Below are 16,589 nucleotides of genomic sequence, written 5' to 3' on the forward strand. Positions count from 1 at the left end.
CCTTGCCCCTGGTACCAGCCTGGTGAGGGCTGCAGATAAGAGAGAATTCCCCCTTGGAGAACAGCCCCCCCCCCGCCCAAGTCTCACATCCACTGCTGGACCGGGCTGCCAAGGGTTGCCAGGCAACGGGAAGATGCTTTTCCTGACCAAACCGGGAAATCAGCAGCCGGGTCGGGGCTGGAGAGGAGGGATATGACCAAGCTCAGGCTCCCCAGGGGGGCATTCGAGGCTCCCCCAGCCCCAAAAGCACCCGAAACTCTGGAGAGGAGAAGCAGCTCTGGCAGCCCTGCTCAGCCAAAAGCTGTTCCAGCTGCTGCTGAGAACCTCTGGGCATCCTCCAAGCGCAGCAGCATTTGGCCCTGGGGCTCCTTTGGCTGGCTGGGGGGACAGATTGAAGCTCCCATGGGGACAGCCTCACTGGCCACCTCCCTGGGAAACCCTTCAGGGCAGCCCTGGTCCCACCACAGGTCCCAGATGAGACTGAGCCCTTCCTTTAGCCTCTCCCTTCCTCCCTCCCCATCTCAAATCCAAAGGAGCTCCCAGCAATTGTCTCAGAAGTTGAGCCCTCATGATGTGGGGACAAGGGGTAAAAATAGCCCAGGTCTGTGCACACCTCGCCTGGGTCAGCCTTGCTCTGGAGATAAGGGCTGCCAGCAGCTCCTCTAGTCCAGCACTCCTCACCCTGCTTCAGTTCCCTCCTGGCATCCCACTGCCCCAAACGTGCTCTGTGCCACCCCCACTGACATGGCTGGAGTGGCCTGGGGACCCCCAGGCAGAGGGATCTCTGAGCAGAGTGACTCCCAGGCAGAGGCATCTCTGGGCAGAGAGACCCCCAGGCAGAGGGATCTCTGAGCAAAGGGACCCCCAGGCAGAGGGACTCCTGAGCAGAGGGACCCCCAGGCAGAGGGACTCCTGAGCAGAGGGACCCCCTGGCACAGGGATCCCCAGTCAGAAGGTCCCTTGGGCAGGGGCAAGTTGCCAGGGCTGGAGCATCCCTCCGCTTGGGCATCACCGGCAATGGGCAGAGCTGCTCTTGGTCTCAGCTTCATTGAGGCATCTCTGCCCCTGCTGCAATGCAGAGAGGGGAACAGATCCCTCTGCTCCCCCACCCCCCACCGGCTACCCCCAGCATCTTCCAACGCTGAAGCTCATCCCAACCTGACCCCACCCCTCCCGGGCCGGGCCCAGGGCAGGCAGCAGCCACGTTTCCTTCCCACAGAGCCTCGAATTACAAATTCAGAGTTAAACGTTCCCCCTCCTCCCCCCCCCTCCCCGAGATGCCCTTCTCCACCCTTCCTCTGCTTTGAATGTTGAACACTTTCCAGGGATTCTTTTTCTTCCCCCCCTACTCCCCGGTGTGTTCCCGCTGACCCCATCCACTCTCGTTCAAGCTGAACTTAATCAGCCTCATTTTATTGCTAACTGCCGGAGATTTACACCTCTAGAAAAGGGGGGAGGGGGGGAAGGAAAGAAAGAGAAAGGGGGGAGGGGGGGGGGGGGGGAAGCAAAGCACTCCTCGAATTATTGGCACCTGCCAAGCCCTCCCCGCGCTGCTTTCCCTGCCCCTGTGGGCGCAGGAGCTGAGAGAGAGGGAGGATCTGTTTGGTGCTCCCAGCTTCTATTGCTGCCAAAACCTGACAAAATTATTAGAACGGTGGAAATTAGAAAAGTGGCATTTGGGTACCAGACAAACCTCCCTCGTTCCATGCAGCGGCGCCTGGGGGAGGGAGCGGGGAAAGAAGGGTTGGAAATGGAAAGTGGTGAGGAAAAGGGTAAAAAAAAACCACCCAGGGTGAGATGTGCTCAACGCTGACAGCTGGGCTGGGCTGAGCAAGGCTCCAGGCGGCACCCCGAGGGTATCTCACCCAACCTCCCCCCACCACATCGTTCACACCGCGGAGGGCTCGGGAGGCACTGGCCGGAGGCACCGCAGCGAGGACGCAGCTGGGCAGACACCATCGAGGCTGTTTCCACCCCGAGAGCATCTCACCCAACCTCCCCACCACCACCACCACCACCACATCGGAGGTAGCTCGGGAGGCACTGCCCGGCGGCACCGCAGCGAGGACGCAGCTGGGCAGACACCATCGAGGCTGTTTCCACCCCGAGAGCATCTCACCCAGCCTCCCCGCCCCCCCGCCACACACCACATCGTTCACACCACGGAGGGCTCGGGAGGCACTGCCCGGCGGCAGCGCAGCAAAGGCGCAGCTGGGCAGACACCATCGAGGCTGATTCCACCCCGAGATGGTGCCGCAGCAGCTCACCCCTGACGTGCCAGAGCCAGCCCCAGGTGCCAGGGGTCTGCAGCAGGCTAAAGGGCTGTGGAGCTCAGAGAGTGGCAGAGAGGGCTCCCACATTGTGCTGCCGCGAGGGCAGAGCTTAACGGGGCCTCAAAGAGCCCCTGAGGGTCTCCTGGAGCTCAGAGCACACCCCCCGCGGCACCGTGAGGTCAGTCCGAGGGTTGGGGGGGGGGCTGGGGTTGCTGGGCAGCCAGCCCCCTGTGAGGGCAGCGCTCCAGCCCACGCTGCTGACGGGCAGCACAAAACCATCGTCACAGCTTTAATCACCAGCACAGGCAAGCAGGAGCACAGGGGCCAGGCTGGGGGAGCTGGCGAGGAGGAAGGACTCGCGTGGGAAGCTGCTGTCCCTCCCTGTAGCCCCAGCCCCACGCAGGCGGTGCCCCAGCTCAGCTCTGACCCAGCTGGGACGGCCCTAGGTCCCTTCCTGAGCAGGAACAGCCTCTTTCCCCCTGTCCCCGCTCCTTCTCGGGAGATTTGCTTCCACCTCACTCCGTGGCTGGTTGGCACAAGGCGACCAAGAAGCTCCTGAGGTGTTTTGAGCCCCTGCGATGCCAGCGGGAACGGGCAGCACCAGCCCCAAGAGCAGTCGCCGCTCTGGGCAGTGCCAGGGTCTCAGCTCTGCTCCCATGGGCACAGGGAAGGTGAATGGGCTCAGGGGGACGCCATGGCAGTGAATAGCAGAGGGAGCACCTCGGGGAAACCAGGAGCCAGAGCATCACCTCCATCTGTTTTAGAAATGACTTTATTGCACTAAAAAGGGGAAGTCATCTGTAACCAAACATTCCATTCAGGTAGGAATACACTTTTTTTTTTTTGGTCAATCACTCCAAAAAAAAAAGAAAAAAGCATCATTAAATCCAGCCACAGAAATATCAAAGCAGGAGCAGTAGAAAAGAGCTACGGGGAGAAAGAGACCCAGGCGGCCCCAGCCCCCACACCACCAACCACCGCGGGAGCAGAGCTCACAGCAGCACGTCCCAGGGCTCCCCGGGTGGCCACATGCCACTGCGCTCCACCCAGGGGCAGCCCTGCCACAGGCAGGAGGAGGAGAGGGACACCACAAGCCCCCAGGCCCTGGGGTCTCAGCCCCAGGCCAGCCCCAACCCAAGGAGCAGCCCAGGGCTCCCGCTCTCGGCATCTCCCCTCCCCAAACCCAAAGGGACACAACTCTCTCTCTGCTGGGGGGGGGGGGTGTGTCACTCCCTAGTCCTCTCATAGGAGCTAAGCAAAGGTTTTGGTGCTCTGTTTGCCCTCCCCTCACTGCCTGCCAGGTCCATCCCCACCCCCCAAGCATCGCCTGAGTCCCATCTCTCAGGCATAGCACCCTGGGGACCACAATGTCGTGGTGAGGTGTGCGTGGGGCTGTCAGGCAGCAGCCAGCATCACTATCCTGCTCATGGGGCAGGATGTTAGCCCCCAGCCCAGGGATGGTGTTGCCCTGTCCCCCCACCACGTTCCCCAGAGCCCACATCTGCCCCCAGGATGTGCCTGGACGCTTGAGGACCAAGGGAGAGTTCTCCCACGTCGGTTTCTTGGGGTGGGGGGAGCAGTGGGAAGCCTCAGGTGGGAAAATCCCTCCCCTTCCCCCTCTCCCCCCGGCTGCGAAGGAGGGATGTGTCTGCTCCTTACGTCCTGCAGGGTTTGTTTTCCACCACGACAAAGAGCCACGATCACCCCAGATCCCCTCCCAACCCTCCCCCCAACCTCCCCCCACCCCCCGACATGCAACGGCAGCGCTGTCAGAACCATGCCTCACGCACCTGAAACATATTTACAGACAGAAGTAAAAACAACGCCGGGAAAGATCAGCCTCGGATATAAATAGCCAACACTGAAATCTGCCATCTGCTGCTGCTGCAAAGGACAAGGAAGGAACATCAACTGCCACCAACAGAGGTTTAACACAGAGGGGGCCACGCGTGGCCGCAGCAGGCAGGGCCAGGAGCAGGGCGAATCCTGCTGCCCTCAGGGGAGGGAAACATGCAGAGCCCGATGGGGTTTGGGAAACACCACACCAAACGACAACGAGGAGTCTGGTTTAATCTGCCCACAGAGATGCCCCCACCCCCCCTGCCCCCTCCCCGCTGGCATTGCCCCCTCCTAGCTTTGCCCACCCCCACCCCCGGCTCTCCCAGTGCCTCCAGCCAGTCAGCTGGGAGGGCAGGGAGGGACGGGAAGGGGTGGGAACACCCCGCTGTGCCCCCCAGGGGAATCTGCAAGGTCAGGGCAGTCCCTTTAGTGAGAGGGTCTTGATGGGCACAGGGGCTTTGTGGCCCCACAGGTCCCCCTCCCGTGGGTGCAGCTGCTTACAAGCCCCCGTGACCGAGGAAGGGCAGAGGGTGGAGGAACCTCTGCCTGACAACTCCTGCCCAGCAATACCTGGGGATGTCCCTAGGGCCAGCCAGACCACCGGCACTGAGGGAGGGCCACTCCTGTCACCTCAGCGTTTGTCAGCAAGTGTGCCTGCTGGGACACTGCCTGTGATGTCCTCTGTGGCCAGGAGAAGGGGTACCAGGTGTTGTCCCCCCCTGCCCCCCCCCAAAGCCATACCAGCACCTAGCATCTCCCTCCTGAAGGCAGGGGATGGGCACAGGCAGCCTCCTGGATCTGGGCAAATCCAAAGCCCCTGAAGCTCTGTGAGCAGCTTCCCGTGGGAGTCAGAGCAGGGGACGCTGCTGGGGGTGGGCAGGGAGGGTTCCTGGGCAGGCTGTGGGTGTCAGATCAAGCTGACCTGCACATCCCTGCAGTCTCACAGGGCTAGGGAGAGTCCAGGAAAGGCTCAAGTCACAAACCTGACTCATCCCCCAGGGTCAGCTCCCTTGGCCCACCCTTGGGTCGCCTCTGCAGTATTTTCTCTGCAGTTTTCCAAGACGAGAAACTTGTCTCTTAAATTAAAGCCGAGACTGATGCTGTCCCCTGACTCCAGGAGCTGGGGCTTTGAGAGAGGTAAGTATGCTACAGATCTACCCACCTCCAACCTTCACGCTGATCAGCTGGAGACCACCAGGGAGGGAAGAGCCCAGCAGGTGACATCCATCCTTCCCGCTGGAGATGGGACCAGTGGCTCCCTGCTGGGCTCCAGGAGATGCAGCCCCCGAGAGAGCAGGGAGGAAGCAGAAGGGAGAGGCTGCAGCTGCCAGCCCTGCCTGCCCTGGTGTTGGCAGAGCCGCGGTTGGGGATCCCCCCTCTCCACCACAGCCCTGTCCCTCCTCCGAGGGGCCCTTCCAAACCCTCCTCCAGCGGGGCTGGGGGCCGGGGCTGGCTTCCCCCTCACCCCAACCCCACGGGCAGGCAGCTCGCTCGGGGGCCGGCTGCAAGCACCTACAGGCAGGACAGGAGGGAGGTGAGTGGCAGCTCCTTCTCCCCCAGCAGCGTGTCGCGCTTAAGGCTGCTGCCTTTGTTGACCACCTTGAGCTTCAGGGACATCTTCCTGGCGTGGCCAGGGCCCAGCCCGTCGAAGAAGAAGTCCTCGTTGAAGACGGGGTTGCGGCTGTTCTTGACGATGGTGCTGCGCTGCTTCTGCAGCTTCCCGGGGTTGAGGCACAGCGAGACGCAGCAGTTGATGCTACGCAAGTCGACCAGGGCATCGTAGAGGTCCTCGACAGAGACCAGCCGCACACGCAGCCGGGCGTTGGAGGGGTCGTACTCGGCGGCCAGGCGCAGGCTGCCGCCCCGGCTGAGCCGCAAGCTGTGCTCCCGGTCGCAGCCCGGTGGCAGGTCCAGGGGCAGCAGGGCGGTGGGTGGCTGCCCCCCGGCCGGGGCGCTCCTGGAGCGGCGCTGGACACTGGGGCTGGTGTCGGCCGAGCTGTCGTCGGTGGACAGGGAGCTGTTGCGGGCCACCGAGTGCTTCAGCTTGATGACTTTGGACTGGCTCTCCTGGCTGAAGATCTTCAGCAGGGAGACGGAGCGGGAGAGCAGCGGGGAGCCGAAGGGTGAGGACTCGGCCGAGGAGCCGGTGTCGCTCTCGCCGCCGCTGAAGTAGCGGCCGGGGTGCATGAGGGCTGCGCCCAGGTCGGCAGGCGTCCGGGGCCGGCTCTCGCCGTTGACTTTGGCTCTGCGCTGGGAGCTGGGCGAGGTGGCAGGCGAAGGGCAGAGGCTGCTGTGCTCGCTGTGGAAGAGAGACTCTTTGCGCCTGGTGTGGGGGCTCTCCATCAGGGTGGTGAAACCGTAGGAGGTCTGCGCCTTGGGCACGTAGGGCAGGGACATGGCCGTCTGCGACTGCGGGTCCACGTTTGTGCCAAAGCCCCCCTCGGCCGCCCCGTCCTCGGCGGTCTCGATCTGGATGATGTGACGGCTGGTGGCCCGCGACCGGGACCGGCTGGATGGTCGGGGGCTGCGCGGGGGCTTGCGGCCAGCCAGGTCCTGCTCGGAGGCTGAGGGGCCCAGGGTGGGCGCCGCGGGGGTCTCGGGGCCCTCGGCGGGTGCTGCGGTCAGCTTGGGTGGGATGAAGAAGTCGGGGATCTTGTCAGGGGTGAGGACATTGCTGTAGCGGGATCCCCGTGGGGAGTCCTCTGGTCCCGTGCCCCGGGACCCGCCGTTCTCCGCCACGCCGCGCAGCCGCTCCAGGAGCCACATGTTGTCACCAGGCGCGGTGCTGAAAGAGACCCGAGGGACAACGCTGTCACCGGGGACCGGGCACCGGCAGCTGGAGCCGCCAGACTCGGGGCTGACAGACAGCACCGAAAGACCGGGACCCGCCAGCCAGGGGCAAGGGGCAGGAAGCGCCCCCGCCGATGAGCACCGCAACCCGACAGTCCGGCGGGATAGGAAGCAGCTGGGCTCGCCGAAGGACACCGGGACCCGACAGCCGGGGATAGGGAACGGGAAAGCACCGGCCGCTCCGAGGGATGCAGGGACGCGCCAGCTCAGGGTAGACAGAAAGGAACCGGTCGCGCCGAGTGATACCGGGACCCCACCAGCCCGGGGATGGGGGACAGGAAAGAACCGGCGGGGGCCAAGGGACACCCGAGGGACATCGGGACCCGCGGGACACGGCGGCACCGCCTGTTCCCGAGCGATGGGACAGGACGGGGCGGCCGCGACACGATGCCCGGACAGACCGACCGGCGCCGCCTCTCACGGGAAGTTGCCGGCGCCGCCGCACCTGGAGCGGAGCCGCTGCCGCCGCTGCAGCCCGGGTGGGGCGGGCGCGGACGCGCTTTTATACGGTGGTGGCGGCGGCGGCGGCGGCTCCGCTCCTTCCCCGCGCCGCCGTAATCCTCCGAGCGCGGCGCCCCCGCAATTCCCCGGTCGCGTCGGGACCGGCACCGGCGCAGAGGCTACGACCGGGACCGAGCCGGGCCAGGCGACCCTGGGGTGCTGATGCTCAATGGGTTCGGGTGCACCCCAGGGTACCCTGGCATTGCATATGGGAGCGCCGGGGTTCGGGTAAGACCGGGAGCGGGGGACCCTGATCCAGGATGGGAACAGCAGCGGGACGGTGACAGCCCCAAGCCCACCCCTAGCGCTACCGAGGGCCGAGGCAGCTGAGATGGAGCCATTCGCACCCCCACCACACCCCGGGCGCTTTCCCCTCACAGCTCTTGAGCTCACCACTGCGCAGAACAAAGCCGAGAGCTGCCGAGTGTCTGAAGGGGTTTTTAGTGTGGCAGGGGGTGGCAGTGCCACATGTCACACACCTCGCCAGCACCTGGATGCGACAGCCTGGGGCTAGAGGCAGCCCGGGTGGCACTAGGGCCACAGAGCATCACTGTAGGCGCCGGTGCTGCTGTGGTGGGCAGGATGCTCAAAGCAGGGTGGGTGCACAGGAAAACGGCGCTGGGACCCTCGGAACGGGGAGTGTGGGGAGCAGGAACCAGCCAGGAGCTGGGGTGAGGAGGAGGTCTGGGCAGGGGCATCTTGAAGAGCCTGGCTGGACCCTGGCTCTGCACTGCAGGGAGCTAAGTCCTGGGTCCTGCAGGGAGAAGAGGGAGGATGGAGGCCAGGGGAGGAGGATGAGGTTCACGGGCAGTGGAGGCTGGTGAACAAAAGGTTGATGTTTGCCTTTCCTCCACCCTGCACAACGCTGGGTAAACAAGGGGCAGGAATGGTTGAGCTTCCCTGAGATAAGAGAGAGCTGGAGCGGGGCCAGCCCTGCTCACTCGGCTCAGGGCTCTGGGACCAGCAAGGGAGCAGGGGGCAGGGGCACGGAGGGGAGCAGAGTGTACTGAGCTGGCCTGGGCTCATCTTGGAGAGAGCTTCCAGGTTTGAGGCAGGAGATGAGCTGCAGCAGTCAGGCGGAGACGCTGAGGTCCCAAACACCCCAGCCCTGACGTGCAGCAGGAGCTGATGAACCCGGAACAGAAACAGGCAGAGAACAAACACTCGCAGGGGCAACAGGAACCAAGGTTTCCAGGGCCTCCAAAACAGGTTCTGGACCTTCCCTTGGCACCCAGCAGCATGGAGCTGGGAAGGATGGATGCCTGTCCTTGCTGGCCTCCCCATCATCCAGGGCTCTCTCCATTAATCTGGGCTGTGCAGGATGTCAAGAGGAGACAACTCTTGGGGCTCCAGAGCTGCCTCCCTGGGCAGTGTGATGGGTGCTGGACAAGAGCTGGGTGATGTGGATTGGGGTCCCTCGTGCCAGGCTGGTGGCTGCAGCTCCTGGCAACACCTGGGCATGGCACCATGGGCAAGCAATGCCTGGCTGGGGACACTGGAGGGCTGGGAAGTCTGGCAGGGATGGGGACACTGCAAGAGCTGGGGACACTGGAGGGATGAGGACACTGCCAGGGCTAGAGACATGGATGGCAGAACCAGCAATGTGCTACCACCTGCTGGAAGCTGGAAAGGAGAGAGCTCGGTGAGGGGAGGGGGCTGGCACCAGGATTCCAGGGCTATGGGCTGTACCCTTCCTGTAGCCCCCTGGGCAGCAGCATGGCACATACTGCTTATCCAGCTGGTGCCCTGACTCCATTTTTCATGTCCATCCTTAACTCAATCAAGGCCTCATATTTGTTCTAATTGGTTTTTTTTGTTGTTCCAAGAACACACTGCTGCCCTCCCACCCCACCTCCCCCCACAGGCTCCTACCCTGATGCTGAGCGGCCTTAGGATGCTGCCCCACAGCAGGACCTTCTCAAGGATCCCTGAGCCCCCCCACCCCCCCATCCAGCAGCCCTACAACCCAGGGCTGGCGTGGGCAGACCCCTCAGACCACCAAGACCACTTTGCATCGCACACCAGCCCAGAAGGAAGTGGTTAAACCCCTAAAGCCAAAGCCCCAGCAGCTCTTCGGGGCCCCTCACGGCAGCATCCCCCGGGGCCGGGGATCGCGGTGGAGCCGGCGGCAGCTGGTGAACGGCTCGGGCTCGTTCTCCAGCGGGGAAAGAAGCAAGGCTGGGCTCTCACTGCCTTTTCTGGGCTCTCACTGCCTTTTCCTGCCTCTGCTATTGAGGGAACAGAGCAATTACCCTTGGCAGACGCATTACTACATGACAAAAAATAGCAGCTGAGATGGAAGCGCCGCGTCCCTGCCGCGTCCCTGCCGCGTCCCTGCAGGTACCCAGCTATCAATGGAAAATTACACCCGGCCTTGCTGGGCTTTATTTAGGGCCTTCTTTTTATTCATTGCCTCTGCCAGCACCCAGCAGTCCCCTGTCCCAGGAAGGGGCCCATCCCCAGCCCCAGGCAGAGGGTGCCAGTCTGATCCCGCTCCCTAAAGTGAGTGTTGGTGGCAGCGCTGGGGACGCAGAGCAGAGCCAGGGTGGGCTACCAGCACCCACTGGTGCCAGGGCTGCTGGTGGGTGTTGCCCACCTGGTGTAGGTGCCCAGTGGTTCAGAGTCCAGCCTCCCACTGCTGCGTTCCAGCAGCACCAAGGCTGCCTTCTCCTGCCTCCACCAATTCCAGCCCCATGCTGGGCAGTGCCACAGAGCTGGGAACCACCTCCAGGCCCACCGAGGGCCTCCTGCTCTGCTGACTGCCATGTTCATGAACAGGTGACAGCTTGGCTCTAGGCTGCTCAGTGCCAGCCTGGTGGTGGTAGGAGCCAGATGAAGCTCTGCCAGGAGGCTTGAAGGTGGGTGGCCATTGGCAGAGGTGGGAGGTGAGCCTGCAGGCAGGGGGAGCAGGCAGGGTAGGAAGATGCCAGGTAGGGGAAGGTGTCATGCACGAACAGCGCCTTGTGGCCAAGCCCAGGGTGCCACAGGCCACTCTGGAGCTGGGGGGCAGAGGGTGACCCAGGTGCAGAAGGGGCACAGGGTGATCCAGGGGTGCAGAGAAATGAATGACCAGTCAGGATGGGGCCGGGCAGGCTGCCACCACTGACGTGGGACTGACCAGCAGTTGGTGCTGAGGGAGACACCATTCCAGCACCCTCTGTGTACCCGGTCCCCTTGAGCCTCCAGGCACGGGAGCTGGCAGCAGCCTGGTCCCAGCACCATGCCCGGGGGTGGCAGGAACAACCTGGGCACCTTGCTCATTTCCAGGTTTAATTAGAAACGTATCCCAAACCACAAACCCGTGCCGAGTGCCAGACACACTGGAGAAGGGGCTGGGTGTGCCATAAAAACCTGCTGAAGCCCCGAGCCGGCCGGGGGAGGTCCCCGGGGGCCATGGGACACTTCTCCTCCCAGCGGCCCTGGCCCGTGAGCCAGCGCCGGTAGCTCACCCCGGTCCTGTGCCTTCCCCGCAGCAGCTTCATCCTGGCCCCGGCCAGGGGAGGGCTACAGAGGCTTGGGGCTGCTGAGAACCTCACGATAGCCACTCCTGGGGACAATCCAGCTGGAAATGTGGGATCAAGAGGGACATCTAGCAGCACCACCCTCCAAGAGACAGTTGTATCCAGCCCCACGGGCAGAGCCAAGCCAGGGGCTACCGACCCCACTGATGGGGGCACCCCACGGATAGGGGCAGGCCCCCGAATGTCCTGGCAGAAAGGAGGGAGCGAGGCAGGGAGCTGGGTCCTGAGCCGCAGCGCTGAAGTCAGAGGAACAGCTCCGAGGCAAGGGGCGGGTCCCAGGCCGTCCCTCACATACCTGTGCACACACGGACACGGATACACACACGGATACACCCACGGACACGGATACACACACATGGACACACGCACACCCCAAGCCTGCTCTCCCCATCCCACCGTGTGAGCCCTCGGATGAAGCTCCTCCACCCGGTCCCATCCCCGTTTGCTCCATCGTGGTGGAAAACAGTTCCTTGTGCTGGGATGGAGCTGGCCCCGGGGGTTGCCCCAGACAGGAGCAAGGCAGCGCTGCCCCAGCCAGGTTTGAGCTCTGTCCCTCCTGGCCAGGCCACCCACCTGCTCCCACTGCGTGCTGGAATGGACATCTTGGGCAGCCCCAGCTGGGCACGGGGCACCGTGTGGACAATAGAGGGGAGGCAGCAGTGGAGCAGGGTCCCTCTGGGGCCAGGGACCATGAAGCCCGACAGGGGAGGAGGACGGGGAACCTGACCCCGGGGCGTGTGGGCGGGCTTGGCTTCCCCCCGAGGGACAATTGGAGAAGGGGAGTGCAGAGGGGGCCTGGGGCAGGGCCAGTGCCGATGCCAGAGGAGTGGTCTGGGGGCTCACGTACCCCCCGCTCCCCGGCATCACTGCTTCCTCTGGACGATCTGGCGGAGGTGCAGCTCGCTCTCTGCCGCCACGATGGGCTGCTCGTTCTGCCGGTGGTGGCTGATGAGGTGGCTGATGCTCTCAAACAGCACGTCCTTGGTCCTCACCTGGGGGCAAGGGGCACAGCCGTCCTGAAGCCAGGCGAGCTGCCTCCTGCGCGGGGCCCCTCTACAGCCCTCCAGCATCCGCCCCCACCCCATGGACAGCCCTCCAGCATCCCCTCCTCACGGTCCCGCCGCCCTGCGCCCTGCCCTTACCACGCCCTCAGGGTCCACCAGCAGCAGGTGCTTGGGCTGCCCGCAGTGCATGCCCGTCAGCACGTACTGCCCGGGGTTGGTGAGGCTGTCCCGCACCAGGAAGTCTCCATCCATCTGCAGGAGCCTCTCAGCATCCCTCCGGCTCATCTTGCCGTGGTACCACGGCTCCCGCCGCAGCTGCTCCTCCGTGGGGGCAATGGGAGCCTTGCGGGTGGGGGGGCTCGGCCACTGGTCCTCAATGCGGGGGCTGCTGCTGCTGCCCCCGCCCGCGATGCACTCGTGGAGCTTCAGGGCATCCTCGAACGGCCCTGTGGGAGCCAGGCTTCGTGGCACGTCACCCATCAGGGCGCCAGGCAGGGCCGGGCACCCCTGCCCTGGGCACGGCCCCCGGCGCGCAGCTCCCAGCGCTCAGCCTGGCACCGCTCTGGGCACGGCCAGCACAAGCACTCTGCTGGCACCAGCTCGGTCCCTGCACAGCAGGTCCTGTGCTGGGTACCTCCCAGCATTGGTGGCTTACTCATGTCAAAGAGGTCTTTCTTGGGGCTCTCCTCGGGTGCCCCTCGGGCTGCTGCCTCCGGCTGCCAGGCGTCCAGGCTCTGTGTGTTCACATACATGTGCTCCTCGTAGTCCCTTGGCCCCAGGCACTGACTGTCTGCCTGCAGGTACCCGTCACAGGCCTGGCCTGCAAGGGCCATCCTGCCATCAGCCCAGGCAGGGCAGAGCCATGGGGTCCCCCCACTTATGGCTCCCAGAATGTCCCCCACGCCCCCCCAAGTGGTACCCACTCTGGCTCTCCAAGTCCCAGGATGGTCCCAGCTGGCTGCTCTGGTCTCGCCTGAATGTAAGCCCACCCTGGAGAGAGAGAAGAGTGAGGGCATGGAGATAACCTGCCTGGGAAGCCTGCAGCAGGGGTGGCAGCAGCCCCAGGGGCTCACCTGGCTGGGGGGGCTGGAGCTGGAGGGCTGTGTGTGGATGTGGCCCAGGCCGGCGCCATGCCGGAGCCGGGAGTCGATCAGCCCCCCTGGGGGAGGCTCCTTTCCGGGGATGCTGTTGTAGTAATCGTGCTCAGCTGTCTCTTCATCCTCCCCCCAGGCTGACTCCTCTGCACCCAGTACCCTGCAGCAGGGACAGGCAAGCTGAGGACACCCTGTGTGGTTCAGACCTCCTCCTCAAGCTGGGGAGACTTAGCCCCCCCACCCCCCTACCTGTCTGGGGGTACCACCACCTTGGGGGGGCTGTGGAGGTACTGCTTGAAGCGCAGCTCGAAGGCCTGTCCCACTGTGCTGATGACACTCTGAGCCAGCCCCTCGCAGCACTCCAGGATGTGGCAGGCTGTGGACAGATGGACAGATGGCTCAAGGCTTTCCCCCACTCTCCCATCACCCCTCTGGGACCACCTGGAGCTGCCTTTTGTGTGCCCTGTGAGAGGCCCCCTCCTCCAGCCTTCATCCCCCATTCTTCTCTTCCCCAGAGCTCTTGGGCGCGGGGGCCAGCATCACCTCTCTGGTTGATGGGGTCCTTGGCGACATAGGCGACGTAGTCCGTGGTGTCCTGGGGGGCACAGGGGCAGCTCAGGGCCTGTGTCCGGCCGCCATGTGGGGAGCAGGGCTGGGGGTGCTGTGGTGAGCTCAGCCCCAGCCCCACCTGCCACAGGGCGGTCCCTGTCCCACTGCCCCCAAAGGATGGCAGCCAGAGGAGGGCTGGGGTGCGTGGGCCTCACCGTGTCCCCGCCAGAGGCGAAGGAGATGGACTGCATGTGGTGGTTGGCGATGATCTGTGGAGGGGACGTGGCCCAGCAGGGGTTAGGGCAAGGGCCAGCAGCCCCCTGGGAGGCTGGGGGGTGGGAAGGGGGTGGCTCCCACCTGGCGTGTGGTGGGGATCATGAGGTTGAGCCCATCGACGGAGATGTTGACAGCGATGCTCATGCCGGCGAAGCGGAGGTTGCTCTTGCCCAGGATGGAGAAGAGAGCTTTGTTGGGAGCCTGATGGGAGAGAGAGTATCCTGGGGGTGATGGAGTGCACCAGGACCAGGTTCCTTGAGCTGAAGGAGGCTTGACCCATATTAAATAGCTTTTATCCCTCTTAAGTTTCAAGGGGGAAATTTACAGAATACAGAATTAACCAGGCTGGAAAAGCCCTCAGAGATCATCCAGTCCAACCTATCACCCAGCACCACCTAATCAACTCAACCATGGCACCAAGGGCCTCATCCAGGCTCTTTTTAAACACTTCCAGTGATGGTGACTCCGTCACCTGCCCGGGCAGCACATTCCAATGGCCAACCTCTCTTTCTGTGAAGAATTTCTTCTTAACATCCAGCCTAAACCTCCTCTGGTGCAGCTTGACCCAAGAGACCCCAGGCTCGGCCCCATGAACTGAACAGCGTCCCCCCTCCCACCCCCCCCCCCACCCTGGCTCACCCCAGGAAGGAGCCTAGGAAAGGAAAGGCTGGGTGGAAACTCACCTTCTTCTTCCAGATGCCCTTCACTCCTGGCACTGCCTCATACAGTCTGTTGATGGCTTCCCTGCAAGCCACAGCCCACGGTTGGGTTACAGCTGCAGACCCCCAGACCCCTTCCACAGCTCTGCAGGGTCTGGGGGGCATCATCTCCCGCGGTCCTGGGCACCGCAGCGTCCCCGCAGCGCTGGCCTACGTAATCCTGGCCAGGGCCACCTCCCTTCTCCTCTTTCCAGCCATTGATCCACAGCAGTGCCCTTCATCTGTGTCCCTGCAGGGTGGATCCCACGGGGCAGGGCCCTCCCCCAGGCTCTGGCCACTTGTCCCCCACCATCTCCACCATGCCCCAGGGAAGAGGGAGCACTCAGGGCTCCGCGGGGCCGTACCTGGTGACCTGTGTCCGGGTGTTGAAGTCAAGGGACCTCATGGAGCGCAGCACCTCGATGCACCCCATGTACTGCAGGGGGAACACGGTCAGAGCAGCCTCCTCCAGTCCCCCCCCCACCCTCCAAGGGCAGCTGATGGAGAGGAGCTGGGTGCCAGCAAGAAGAGCCCCTTCCAACACCAAGCTCCACAGATCACACGGTGCCCTTTTGCCCCCCACCCCATCACACCCCCAGGCCCTGTGCTGAGACCCGACAGACTCATCAGCGCTCTGTGGCCTGTGACATCCTGGTGGGGGTTGAAAGCTGCTGGCTTCCAGCCCCAAAAGGCACCCCTCCCAGGTCTTCATCCCACCCTAGGCCCCTTCAGGGACCATGTAATGCCTCCCAGCATGTGCCAGACCCTGCGGGCAGTGCAGCAGGGTCAGGCTGCCCGTGATGGGGCCGAGGGGCTGCAAGCTGCGTGTGCCAGGGCTGGCTGCCCAGGACCCTCCTCTCCATGGTACTGCGGGGTCCTGCGACCCCCGACCCACGGCTGCTCCCGCGGCAGAGCCCAGCTTGGGGCAGCGGGAATTGGGGGGGCACCCGAGACCGAGGATCTGCCCACAGCCGCCGGGAGGAGCAGACGGAACCGCTGAGCACCGGACACGCGTGGGGCCGGGGCGGGGCTTCGCTCCTTCCCGCACCGGGCCGGGCTCCGGCGGGACTTACCCGGACGATGTAGGAGACGCCGGGCCCCAGCACCCGCTCGTCGGGGTGCAGCCAGCCCTGCGCCGGTTTGCGGATGAAGCTGCCTTTGCGGCTCCACTCGTCCCCGCCCGCCCGGGCCGCCCCTGCCCGCCCCGCCGTCGTCGTCGCCGCCGCCGCCCCCCGCGGCCGCCCGCCCGCCGGTCCGGTGCAGGGCGCGGCGCAAAGCGGATCGCAGGCGCCTAGCACGGCGGCCAGCGCCGAGGGGGTCCCCGCCGTGCCTCCCACCCGGGTTGACCCGGAGAGGTCCCGGTTGGTTGCGGCGGCGGAGGGTCCGCGGCCGAGGAAACCAGCGGGGCCGTGGAACTTCCACTGCGGCATCCGCGGGAGCAGCGCGCAGAAGGTGGTACCAGGCTCGGGCTCCTCGCCCGCCGCGGGGCACGGCCCCGGGGCCGGTGATGGCATGGGGGCGGTCAGTGGCTCGTCGCGGAAGCGGTCATACTTGGGCTCCGGGAGCATGCCCGGGGCCGCGCTCCACTCCGCTCTGCTCCGTTCCGCCGCTCCGCTCCGCCACCGCCGCGCCGGCTCCCGCCCCTCGCCCGCTCCCCCGGGGCCGCGCCGCGCTGATGTCATGGTGTGAGCGCTCCGCCGCCCGCCCCGGCCCCCCCACGCCCGGCCGCCCGCGCATCCTCCGCCCTCCTCGGTCCCCCCCGCCAGGCTGGACCAGCGGCCGCCCCAGCATTCCCCAGCTCAGCATCTCCAGCTGCCCCGCTCCCCTCCCTCCCCGACTGCCTCAGCATCCTCAGCCTTTCTACCACCCCCTCCCCCGGCCGTCCGGTGCCCCCCAGGCTCTGATGCTTCCCCTGCACCCCGGGGCGCCAACGGGGGTGAGGAGGCTGCGAGGTGGCGGCAGAGGCAGCGGCAGCCCCGAACGG

At 64.8% G+C, this 16,589-nt stretch overlaps 2 protein-coding genes across 2 annotated transcripts; both read right to left on the reverse strand.

Moving 5' to 3' along the window:
- Positions 1-5,096: 5,096 nt before the first annotated feature.
- C2CD4C (C2 calcium dependent domain containing 4C) lies at positions 5,097-7,435 on the reverse strand. The gene is made up of 2 exons (XM_054175086.1): positions 7,408-7,435; positions 5,097-6,897 (listed from the first exon to the last, which is right to left on the reverse strand). The coding sequence occupies exon 2, from the start codon at positions 6,876-6,878 to the stop codon at positions 5,625-5,627; it is 1,254 nt and encodes a 417-aa protein (XP_054031061.1). The 5' UTR covers positions 6,879-6,897; positions 7,408-7,435; the 3' UTR covers positions 5,097-5,624.
- Positions 7,436-11,782: 4,347 nt separating this feature from the next.
- Positions 11,783-16,318, reverse strand: SHC2 (SHC adaptor protein 2). Its single transcript, XM_054175279.1, has 12 exons — positions 15,679-16,318; positions 14,971-15,041; positions 14,591-14,651; positions 13,989-14,108; positions 13,847-13,900; positions 13,626-13,677; positions 13,332-13,458; positions 13,062-13,242; positions 12,912-12,978; positions 12,644-12,808; positions 12,127-12,434; positions 11,783-11,976 (listed from the first exon to the last, which is right to left on the reverse strand). The coding sequence occupies exons 1-12, from the start codon at positions 16,285-16,287 to the stop codon at positions 11,848-11,850; spliced, it is 1,944 nt and encodes a 647-aa protein (XP_054031254.1). The 5' UTR covers positions 16,288-16,318; the 3' UTR covers positions 11,783-11,847.
- Between the last annotated feature and the right edge of the window lie 271 nt (positions 16,319-16,589).

This window comes from Dryobates pubescens, chromosome 31 (assembly GCF_014839835.1).
Source record: "Dryobates pubescens isolate bDryPub1 chromosome 31, bDryPub1.pri, whole genome shotgun sequence".
NCBI lineage: Eukaryota > Metazoa > Chordata > Aves > Piciformes > Picidae > Dryobates > Dryobates pubescens.

Excerpts from the sequence above, each read along its gene's own strand:
- C2CD4C (XM_054175086.1), bottom strand. The coding sequence starts at position 6,878 with ATGTGGCTCCTGGAGCGGCTGCGCGGCGTGGCGGAGAACGGCGGGTCC.
- SHC2 (XM_054175279.1), bottom strand. The coding sequence starts at position 16,287 with ATGACATCAGCGCGGCGCGGCCCCGGGGGAGCGGGCGAGGGGCGGGAG. Across the intron at positions 12,979-13,061 it reads GCTCCAGCCCCCCCAGCCAG|GGTGGGCTTACATTCAGGCG; the intron begins GTGAGCCCCTGG and ends CTCTCTCTCCAG. Across the intron at positions 11,977-12,126 it reads TGGTGGACCCTGAGGGCGTG|GTGAGGACCAAGGACGTGCT; the intron begins GTAAGGGCAGGG and ends CCTTGCCCCCAG.